The sequence below is a fragment of the Temnothorax longispinosus genome, unplaced genomic scaffold (assembly GCF_030848805.1).
Source record: "Temnothorax longispinosus isolate EJ_2023e unplaced genomic scaffold, Tlon_JGU_v1 HiC_scaffold_15, whole genome shotgun sequence".
Taxonomy (NCBI): domain Eukaryota; kingdom Metazoa; phylum Arthropoda; class Insecta; order Hymenoptera; family Formicidae; genus Temnothorax; species Temnothorax longispinosus.
Genome location: NW_027269959.1, coordinates 3,883 through 15,613, shown reverse-complemented (window position 1 = coordinate 15,613; position 11,731 = coordinate 3,883). Strand labels below are relative to the sequence as shown.

At 35.1% G+C, this 11,731-nt stretch overlaps 1 protein-coding gene and 1 long non-coding RNA gene across 2 annotated transcripts; one reads left to right on the top strand and one right to left on the bottom strand.

The window, feature by feature from the left end:
* The first annotated feature begins 47 nt into the window (after positions 1-47).
* On the top strand, positions 48-4,059 carry LOC139823636 (probable ATP-dependent RNA helicase DHX37). The gene is made up of 4 exons (XM_071796156.1): positions 48-735; positions 1,232-1,785; positions 1,865-1,962; positions 3,169-4,059. Exons 2-4 carry the CDS (start codon positions 1,643-1,645, stop codon positions 3,219-3,221), a joined length of 294 nt encoding a protein of 97 aa, XP_071652257.1. The 5' UTR covers positions 48-735; positions 1,232-1,642; the 3' UTR covers positions 3,222-4,059.
* Positions 4,060-6,015: 1,956 nt separating this feature from the next.
* Positions 6,016-11,021, bottom strand: LOC139823637 (uncharacterized). Its single transcript, XR_011734834.1, has 2 exons — positions 6,335-11,021; positions 6,016-6,221 (listed from the first exon to the last, which is right to left on the bottom strand). It is a non-coding gene; the product is annotated as an uncharacterized lncRNA (long non-coding RNA).
* Positions 11,022-11,731: the final 710 nt, after the last annotated feature.

Sequence of the window (11,731 nt, the reverse complement as noted above, 5' to 3'; positions counted from 1 at the left end):
ATAGTAATTATTTATTCACCAGTGTAGAAAAAATATATATAGTCGGGATGTAAGTCAGCCTGACTGGCAGTAATTTATTTATAAACGACGTTTCGACCCTTACTTTGGGTCCTTTTCAAGTTTAGATAATTAACAAAGCTGAAACAACAATTAACAAACTTAAACGCAAGCTCGTAGAATGCACCAAGTAAAATTACGTCATTGTGCATCAAATATATATAATACAATAAATTAAAAACTTACATAAATCATTGTGCGTCAAATTACGTTAAAATTGAGTCATGCGGGTAAAATTCGTTGGAAGAACATGACAATCCCGCTTGAAAGACGAAGGCTGACTAATATATACGTCAAGAGCGATCGCAAACAAATAACATATATAGAAGGTGAAGTTAGCAAACATAGATTAGACTTTAATCACGATTTTAAATGGCACGAGGCCAAAATTTTACATAGGGAACAGAATCTCAAAAAACGCGAAATTTCCGAAATGTTGTTTATAAAAAAGCATGAAGATGCAATCAATTCCCAGAAAGATACCGAAAATTTACCGACAGTTTATGACCGTATTTTGTTTTCTCTCTAACTTCACCTTCTATATATGTTATTTGTTTGCGATCGCTCTTGACGTATATATTAGTCAGCCTTCGTCTTTCAAGCGGGATTGTCATGTTCTTCCAACGAATTTTACCCGCATGACTCAATTTTAACGTAATTTGACGCACAATGATTTATGTAAGTTTTTAATTTATTGTATTATATATATTTGATGCACAATGACGTAATTTTACTTGGTGCATTCTACGAGCTTGCGTTTAAGTTTGTTAATTGTTGTTTCAGCTTTGTTAATTATCTAAACTTGAAAAGGACCCAAAGTAAGGGTCGAAACGTCGTTTATAAATAAATTACTGCCAGTCAGGCTGACTTACATCCCGACTATATTAATTTTTTATTTAGAACCACTTATTTTGCTTAAATCATGTTTTACATGCATAAGTTACGACGAAGAAGCAATTAAACAAACTTTGTAGTTCCTATATAACTTTATCCAGATTTCAGAAAAAAATGTGCTTCTCAGCATTACGTAATTTTTTAAATTACGTGATTTTTAAAATCACGTACCGATTTGGAACAATCCGTTACGTGATTAATTGTCATTAATTACATAATTTCGTTACGTAATTTCGTGATGTAATTTCATGACGTGATTTCGTGACGTGATTTTTTTCAGTAGGGACAGCTCTCCGTTCTGAACCATCTTTCAGAACACCAGAAATGGAGGAACCTGTGTTTGCATGCATTCTTTGTGCGTTCTACGGAAAATCAGTCCGGAATAGGTGGTTTATAAAGAGGTGTACGAAACGAATAAGATGTACATGCGAGGTGTCACGGCGATAGAACCCGAATGATTGCCGAAATTCGCTCCCATGATATGCCATCTTAGTGAACCATTGGTTGATCCACCGCCAAGGTATTTTTATCACAATTGTTGCTTTATAATGTTTTTCCTACTTATTTATAAAGATATTAATCTTCATTATGATCGAATAAAATTCTCATTTATATATATAATCAAGGAACCGGAAAGATCATTTGCTGCGTGTCTGGTACATTCGGAAAGGCCGAATGGGCACTACCATCGATGGATATAGAGCATCCGTTGACGGTGGACGGTGTCAAGTGGTTCGCGTATTTCTTCTTGGAGGGTCAAGTGTACCCTAAGCTGAAACGATTTGTCCCATCGCTGCTGACGACACCTGGGAGCATCACCAAGTCATGGGCCAGGTAAATCGTTATTCTATCTCCTTTCGATTTCACGTTGATTCATCGAATAGATTACATCAATTCAATACGATTTTTTCAGGTTGATACCACACACTCAAGCAATAGTACAAACGTTGCAGTTGCAGGGAGTCGTGTCCAAAGACAAACTGCTAGAAATCTGGGGTTCGGATAAAAAATGTGAGATTTTAATTTATAAAATAATATTTAGATATTATCATAGACTTCTATACAATACTAGACCGCTGACAGGCATCTCGGCCGTGATGCTTGCCGCCATGTTGATTTTAGTCAAGATATAACTATACTACAGATTCTATACAAGTGGTTTTACACAAGATTTCTATACAATAGTCTGGCATATACAGAATGTCCAAAAGAAAGGGTTTAATACTACAGGAGTATTTATACTATAGGAGGTTCGATTTCGGCATCCAAGTACGCTACACGTCGAAGGCATAACTTACAAACTTATTGATAACATGTACCAATATTTAACACAAAAACATTCGCCTGCTTCGATATATACTGTAATAACACCCGATAGTGACTTAATTCAATATAGCCGCACCCTTCACTACCACTTGCATCTCGCACTCGCATCAGCTTTTCGGCAGTGCGTCCATAGATGTTAGTGGTCTAGTATAAAAGTCTGTGGATATTATACATTTATAATATTATATATATATATATGCGATTTATAATATATATATATATATATATATATATATATATATATATATATATATATACAACAGTATATAAAATTATTTTAAAATATTAATAATATTTAAAAATAATATCGTCGAAATAATCAGTATCAACAAAGTAAATTGCGGTTTCAAGATATACGATATTCAAGATATAATGTGTACTAAGTTATATACAATTTCGAAGGAGCGCAGTTATTCCATTCTTCACAAATTATACGCAATAAATTATTCTTGCTTTGCACTTATATGATCGTTTAAAAATCGTACAAGTTTTCTCCAGCATTTTGTGTAAATTTTGTGCATCGCGTGAGCGTAGATGTGTAGTACGGAATTTGTTTATGCCGACGTCTGTTTTTAGAAGCTATGTTTGTCTCACAGCCTATTGCTACGCGCTGGCATACCATTGTTATTAAAGTCTTCAAGTCATGTTTAGTGCCGTTTTCATTAAATTCCTTGCATATGGATTGAACAAACCATGTTCCTTTCGTTTTACTCCTGTAGGAAACGAAACCTGTAAAGTCAGAAACAGTGAAGAGTCGTTAGAAATATACTATATAAGTCGTTAGAGAGTCATACTAGATAAACAATATAATGTAAAAACAAACAAACTAATCAAGAACTATGCATTCCTTATTGATTTGTCCTTATTATATCGCATTTAAAATTTTATCAGTTGTTTTAGCGAACGGACAGAGAAAGAAGAAAGAAAGAAGAAGAAGAAGCTGATGCAAAATCTTTTTACTTTAAGTTATAGAGGTTTTACTGATCGAAATTTTCGAGATACAGAGAGGCCAATTTATGTTATAATATTAAAAAGAGGCGCTGCTAGACTTAGAAATTTAATAAAGTAGGGGAGAAACGGGGACTTGTTGGCACAAGAGGCAAGTTGGCAATGGGTTCCATTTATGTATTTATAGCGAAAAAAACAATGGAAAAATTATGACAAAATATCTCTTATATGACATAAGTACTTTTCCCAAAGTTTTATTTTAATCAAACAAGTATTACAATAGAAAAAAAGAAAATTTTAATTCAAGAGGTGGCAAGTAAATTTTTGAGCGTTTCAAAATATCGTATTAATGTTCTTCGGCTTGAGAAGTAAATCAAAGTGACGTATCATTAGTTAAAAGAAACGTTTCTATTACTATACGATATGTTATTTTGAGGAACAACAGTAATTTATTGTAATATGTTGTGATTGTACGTAGGCACAACAAAGTAATAAAAGCTCTTGATTAAATAGTATTATGCCTTTATTCACTAATAGTATAATATGTAATCTTAACGATCGAGAATGGTTCCGACTTGCTTCGTGTGTCTCGTGGTTCTGAAGAGACGATCGTTCCCGCTCTCGGCCGGTAGTCCTGGATGCCATCGTATCGATGTCTCGATTTATCGATATTCGCACGCATTGCTTCTCACTATTGATCGCGCGCGAAACTAAACTCGACTACACATAACATAATAAAATGACTAAAATCAAACGTATATAGGGATGGGGTATGTTGGCTCATATCAAGGCACGCTTTTAGCTTGACTCGTTGTTGCCGCGCGCGTGAGACTGTGTGAGTGTGTGATTTGCTACCTACAATGCTTACTGATAGAAAGCTAGATATATATTATAGTGTAAATGCATCAGTCAGAGTTAACACAATACTTAGTATAATAATTATCAAGTTCATGAGAAATCATTCGCCGAATACTTATGAGAATAATCATCGCATCAATGAGAAACAAGTCGCAAAATACTTAGTAGAATAATCATTAAATCAAGGAGAAACAATGCTTATAGAAACGCACGGAAATGAATAATTGATAGTTTGATAATAACGCAAGATAAAATTTATGTTTCGCACAGAACGCAGTTTCATTGAATACTTATTCTAAATGAATATAAAGAATGTTCGCCAAGTAATATAATACACCATAAGAAAATTGTCTAATCAATGAGAAAGAAATAATCACATAAATACGTAATAAAGTCTGTCTTTACAGTTCACGAAAAATGGTTTCAACCGTACCAACAATACTGGAGCACTTGCGAAAAACTATTAAAAAATTCACATGAATTGGTATACGCCCAGTAAGCAAAAAATCATTATTACAATGTTATTGCAACGATATTCTAGAACTTGTAATGTTGTTAAATATGTAGTTCTTAATGTTGTATAGAATATCATTATAAACATACTTTGACCACGATTCCGAAATTTCAGTAATGTTGAAATGGGAGCCCAGGTAGCAAACACAAGTCATTTTGACGTCAAATTTTGGTCCTTTACTAACCATTCCTGACGTCACTAACTGGCGGCATAATGACGTTAAAATGACGGTCTAATGTCACAGACAATTGACGTCATTGCGGATACGTTATTTTGACGTCATTTTCTGACGTCTTATTGACGGCAAAAATAGGTCCGTTGTACAACATATCGGTTTCCAGAAATGTTTTTTATGAAATTAAAATTTTAAAATGTCTACTTGATAAACGTTTATTAAAAAATGTTCTTTTTCTTTATTTAAAAAAAAAAAGCTTTTTTAACTGTTTCGTTACATGCCATGTGCGTATAGCCGCTCTCAAGTCGGTCACCTATCCTAGTACAGTACCGCGCCCGACTCGCTTGACTTCGATGATCCAGTGGACAGTGACGATCTTCTCACCCTGATGCTTCCTTATTAACTGTACTTGTCTATAACAGGTACATCTTTAAAGTGTTCAAAAATCTTGTAATGATAATCTTCTTGATAGCTATAACACTGCATGAAATAGTTATCATAATAGTTATCATAATTTTGTAGTTTTTATTTTATTATTACTTTATTATACAATATTAAGAAGTAAAAATAGTTATATTACAAAAAGACCTTATTTGGACGACTTTAAGACGTCTTTAAAATGACGTCTTTAGATGGTCTAAGAAATGACGTCTTATAAATGTCCATTATTAGTCGCCGATGTCATAGACCAAAAATGACTAAAAATAGACGTTATAATGACGTTATGGAATAACGTCAGTATAATATCATTTTTAAAGACAGTCGCTTTTTGGTCATTTGACGTCATTTGTACAAACATGACTATAGTATTTGACGTCAAAATGACTTGTGTTTGCTACCTGGGAGTGCCATAACGTTGCAAATAACATTGCGCTAAGGTTTTTCTATCATTCCTGTAATGTTTTTGAGATAAAAATTTAAACGTACTATCAACTTTATTACAATATTATATTAAGATTACCGTAATATTAATTCTAACATTTATTTAAAATTCTTATTGATGTTTTATTTCTATTACAGGCAACATGTTTTCAATAAATATGCAATAGTAATAAAATATCTCAATATTTATTGTCTAATTAATATTTAGATTGCTTTTATAGACCAGGCTTGGACAACTTTGAGCTCCAGAACCACGACACTTTTTTTCTATCCACGGAAAGTAGGGGAGTGTCGTAGCTCCGGAGCTCGAAGTTGTCCAGGCCTGTTATATACTAATCTGCATTTGGGAATAATTCACTAATTATCATAAAAAAGTTTTATTTATATAAAAATAATATATATCATATATATTACAGTTTTCAGTTTATCACAATAATGTCTTTGGTGAAGATCACTGATCCTAGCGGAAGGTTTTGGGATAAAACTCATCTTTCAAATAAAAAAATTTGTTACTATAATAATCACTTGCGCGGAGCCACGCAAGTAAGATAATATATTTATCACTTCCTGAAAAATAAAAATAGAATTAAATTAGTGAAAAAGTTACTTATAAATTATAACGCGGCAAACTATAATGATTTTATTTTATGGAGAGTATATACCGAAATATATTACATTACCCTTTTAATGTTTTTTTCTTTCCTTACGGACGTTTGCGAATCTGAACCACTCCATTACAAAGTGATCAAAATCTTTTTCTGTATTCGGAGGGAATATTGCTCTAAAAGCTTCTGGAATAAGAAAAATTCAATACAGTTTATTGTTAGATGAAAGAAATAAATAATGTTAATTTAACAGCAATTAAAACTTATGATAATTATTGAAATAACACAAAAGTTTCCGGAATAGTTTACATATACTATACTAAATTGATCAAAAGTATTAGTTTATGGATATATATTTTTCTTTTATTTCGTAAGAATTTTTAACGTGTATGTGTGTCCTGCTTTTTAACGATGATTGCCACAAAAAATAGGAGACAATTTTAATAAATTCTGAGACATAAAATATAGCATTTAATACTGCAAGTAATATATATGTTACAGTTAAAACCCGAAATCCGTCAAAACCCGAATTTACTGGTAAATTCTAGTTTTAACTAAGCCCTTATTTCGGTAATTCGCGTTCTAACTGAAAGAATTTAGTTAAAACTAGAATTGACCGAATGCTTTAGTACATTCGCGTTTTAACTGAAATAATTCAGTTAAAACTAGAATTAACTGACCGCTTTAGTAAATTCGCGTTTTAACAAAAATAATTTAGTTAAAACTAGAATTGACTGATTGCTCTTAGTTAATTCGCGTTCTAACGTGTCGCCGGCGCGCTTGTCAATTGTCTAATACGTGCAGTCGTGCAAGTCAGTACAGTTGTAGACGGTGCTGATCGTTTGGTATTAATAAACTTTTTTCTCAGTGTAGGATAGAACGAACGGCGGCTCGCGTTTGTCTTGTTCATCGGTACGGTGCTTGCGATTTTCTGCATACTGTTACTATCCTCGGGTTTTCTTAGCGCCGACAAAAGGTCTTCCGCATCGCGGAAAGAACAAGTGTCCATAGGAAAGGAAAAGGAAGACTCCTGGGGAGGGGGTTCACCGACAAACAGGTAAAATGTCGCACCACCTTGTATTCAGTCCTTTATCCTTTTCGGGCCAAATTAATGTCTTAGTTTTCCTTGTTTCAAATTACGAGAATGTATTAACGATAACGATCGATTTCTATTGTTCGAAGCATTTTATAAAAAATATACATTAGATATGCTAAATTTGTTAATTGTAACTCGCATTATCACAAATCTTTGGGATTCTGTGAAAAAGTACGTCGCAAAGCACTATGCACTATATGGAATCCACCTCGATATCGAATTGCGCCAAAAAGGGTCGAAAATGTTATAAATTTTATTCGCCACGGGAAATTAAAATAAAACGTGTGATTATTGCAGGAACACGTGTTTCTTTAACCGTTATTATACTTTCGAGACGTGTCCGTATTAATGGTTTCGGTGGACATTCGGTCAAACTCAAGGTTCGAATAGACGAAAAACTGTGATCGAGCAGAGTCGTAAAATAAGACGCGCTATAATGAGCAAGACAATCTGAACAGTATATAATTATTTAAATAAACGTAGCACACATTCGCGAGATTTTTACCGAAATATTTCTCTTGTTGAGAATTACAAGGTAAATATGGCGGTGCGGAAGAATTCTTGGGATCGACTGAGATCGACGTTTAACACATATACGTTAATTCCGTCGGGTGACTGGCTGTCCTGCATTTTAAGAGGAAATTGTATTCAACCTTCAAAAGATTTTGAAAATGTAGGAAGAATTATAAATGCTGAATTCTTAGCATTCCATGGTAATGGACTCTCGAGGGAACCTTTCATTTTCGACAGTGACGGATCTTGTGTCGAAAAAAATAAATAATTCTGCGCCAAGGAATGTATTAGCATGCTTGGTTCGAACAAGAACATACTGTGACGTCCGCCGATACATCTTTTTTTTCTCCCCTTTTTTTTAGCGCCCATGCGTTAATTCTCTTTCGTAGCGTGCGTCTTATTGTTAGTTGCTTCATCATACGCCTTAGTTATTAAGAGTATTATTAATAATTGCTTGTCCTATTTCGCGGGGATATTAAACCAGTAATAGGGAGAACGTGACTTCGCGGTCGGCAATATTTTAATTCATTAGAACGAAATAATAACTGATATAACTCCTGTAGCGTTCGCCGGTCCTACCGCGCGGCGAGCGTTATCTGACTGTCTGCTATCTTGCCTATTCAGCACCATCCTCTCAACGCGTACATTACATCTCCATTCCTTGTATTTTACGTCGTACATAACGCAAAAACGAATTAACCCAGTCAGACCGCAAGGAGTAACGACGCATTTAAATATCGTTAACAACAAACTATTCGAGCCCACCGAACGCGTTTGTTTACTAGTATTGTTGCTTATTATTGCCCACGTGCGCGCACGCTCTCGCAGTTCGCTATTTTATGTTCTACCTTCGCTACGTAGCTGTAGATTGATTAATCCTTATTAGCGTAGATTAACGAGCGTAACTCAGAGCCAGCCGCCTCACGACAATATAGCCACGAAGTAAAGGAGCTACCACACGTATATGACGCTATCGCAGTTTAAGTTTCGGCACGCGCATCGCATGTACCCTTCGAATAAATTCCGTTAACTTCTCATTATTTTTATTTATAACCGGTGTAACGTTAACGATGGCCTCTTATACATATAACAGCATAATAGATCACTCCGCACACACCCGACAACACACACACACGATTATCACACCGTCTCAGGGATAGTTGTAATAAACAATATTATACTGACCGATTATGTGAGCTGGATGCAGCCCGCGATCCGCGTAGATACAACTTAAAAAGACAACAGCTAATAACTTTTTGTAATGGCTTGGCGATAGATTAATAATAATATTAAGGAACGCATACTGTCAGCAGTTTCGAGAAGGCGCTAGGCGCGCGGAGAGCCAGACGCTCTCACGCTCACCCGAGCCGGTTACCTCGATAAGGATGCTGTCATCAGCACCTTTCCACAGCTTCTTCTTCTTCTTAAATTTTTATTGGCTCGTGCCTCTTGTCAGAGAGCAATACGGCCAATTTTTCCCACAGCAAATACGCCTCGCTTCTAACCGCTAGAAATTAATTACAAACTCTTTTTGAATTACAGTAAAGAAATTTGGAGTCAATCACGAATTATTATCACAAAATGATAACAGATGTGCATCAGCAACAACAGCGACAGCGCCGACGCTAACCGCTCGCCTTCTCCCGCGCTAGAGACTACCTAGAATTCTAGAATCATAGGCTAGATTGAAGTAAAAGCAACCCTGCGTAGTAATTAAGTTGCCTGTTCAAATTTATCCGTAGTTACTAACGATAGGAAGCAAGGGAAGACTTCCGCACCGAGCGACGCTTGCACTTGATACGCACCTCCCCCTAGACCCCTACCCCCGTACCACACCGCGCTCAACAATATAAGACTGCATTCCCATGGAGAAAGAAATAGCGCAACGGAACCAAAACGGAATTGCTCTGATTGGCTAATCTCCAGATAGGAGCTCTCAAAATGGGATATTAGCCAATCAAAGGAAATTATCCCGTTTTTATCCCGTTCCGCTATTTCTTTCTCCATGGGGATGCACTCTAAGGCCCTGCCTCGAGACGCGGGCGCTTCTTGTGCCGCGAATTTTAACAGTTAACTTCATGCTATTTTATTTCAATCTCACGGAGTTAAGAGTATATTTCAAATTAGAGTTAGTGAGGACTCCGTCGAATAGAGTCAGTGTAAGCGCCCCTCGAGATCCTCAGGTAACCAGCCTGAAGGTGCGTACCACGGGCTATTCGCAAGGCAGCAGTTCCATTCGACAACAACAACGATAACGACCTTCGATCAGACCTTCAAGTAAACGAAACCTCGTAAGTCGCGACCTCGCGCCACTCTCCATTATACCGTCGCAAAAGCGCCCGCCTGGTCTTCCGCTCGGCCCGAGCAGCGCTTTATCACCGCTATCGCGTCCCGCCACGAACGTAACAACCGTCTTAATTCTTCACCGTTCGTTTCTCGCGATTTTATTACGTAACAACGGAAGGTGACTCTTGCTTAGTGAACGATTATGTTTTAATTTCTTTACCGTTTATCTATTGCGTTAATAATTTCGACGCTAAGGAAGCGTTGCATGAAATTTTGAATTTGTGTTAAATATATAATTTGGTACCACTAAACCGCCGGTTTTCGCCCTCAATTGCCTTGTGTATCCGATTGTGTATCGCCTGGGAGCTATATCGTCTTATTCATGTTTTATATAAATGTTTTATATAAATGCGCCCCTCGCCGGACGTAACAACACATTCGATTAAGGCACCTTAATTTAGAAATAAAAAGAAATAATACTGTTAAAAAAGTCGAGAAAAAAACAAAACATATATATGCAGTAAAGTTTATATTTAAATTATTTTATTCAAGTATACATTTTATTAAAAATTATTAAATGTTATTAAATGTGTATTTTAGTAATTACAAAAAAACGTTACCTAATTTTATTCTGTTTGAATAAAATATTTATTTTTTTCGTTACACATGTCTTTTAATTACTACCTAAGTAAATTGCGTTTCAACCGAGGTTTCAACCCTTCCTCCTCACACTTTAATTCAGAATCTACACTGTGGACGTGCGGTAATCAAATTACGTAACCAAACCAGAAAATCTTTCATCGTTTCCTTACTTACTCGGTTAGGCGGAGCGCGTGCCCCGAGGGCTTCGTAAATTAAGAAATTGAGTAAATAATGACAAACAATAAATACTGATAAATTTAATAAATGCAGTAAAAGTAAATAATGCATTAAATACTTTTTTTTACAAATTTAAGAGTTTTTATATAAATTTAGAAAATTTTGTATATAATTTTTTGTTCAGCATTAAAAGTACTACCAGAAACCATCGTCAAATTAAGGCGCCAGAGTTATCGGAATCTTGCCATATACTTGAAATAATACTATTATTTTACTTCTTTTTCATGGCATTATATTTAATTTTTTTCTTTTGTGTTTTTCAAATAAATATTAATTATTTGCATGGACTAATCAGATAAAAAAAACGCAAGGTGACAATTTATTTAAATTTATTTAAAATGGGAACGTATTCATGATGTAGGAATTTGGTATGTAAATTAAGGCTATTATTTTGTAACCTTGCGCTTCCTTGGTCTGATCAGACCAAGAAAGAGCAAGGTTACAATTTATTTAAATTTATTTAAAATGGGAACGTATATGTATAATGTAGGAATTCGGTATCCCTTTATAAATTAGAATTATTTTGTAACCACCATTTCTGAAACCAGTCGTTTAGATATATGTTTTCCGAATTCCTACAGGCTAATCTACAATATGTTTTTTATTGTTTCCTGTTTTCTGCTCTTAACCTCTTTGCGACTATCTCGTATTTCGGAATTCCGTCGCGTAACGTGATGTTTCTAGTCTCTTCTGAAGTT

Coding starts and splice junctions, on each gene's coding strand:
- LOC139823636 (XM_071796156.1), top strand. CDS start 1,643: ATGGATATAGAGCATCCGTTGACGGTGGACGGTGTCAAGTGGTTCGCG. Junction 1,786..1,864: donor ATCACCAAGTCATGGGCCAG/GTAAATCGTTAT, acceptor CGATTTTTTCAG/GTTGATACCACACACTCAAG. Junction 1,963..3,168: donor CTGGGGTTCGGATAAAAAAT/GTGAGATTTTAA, acceptor AAATTTTATCAG/TTGTTTTAGCGAACGGACAG.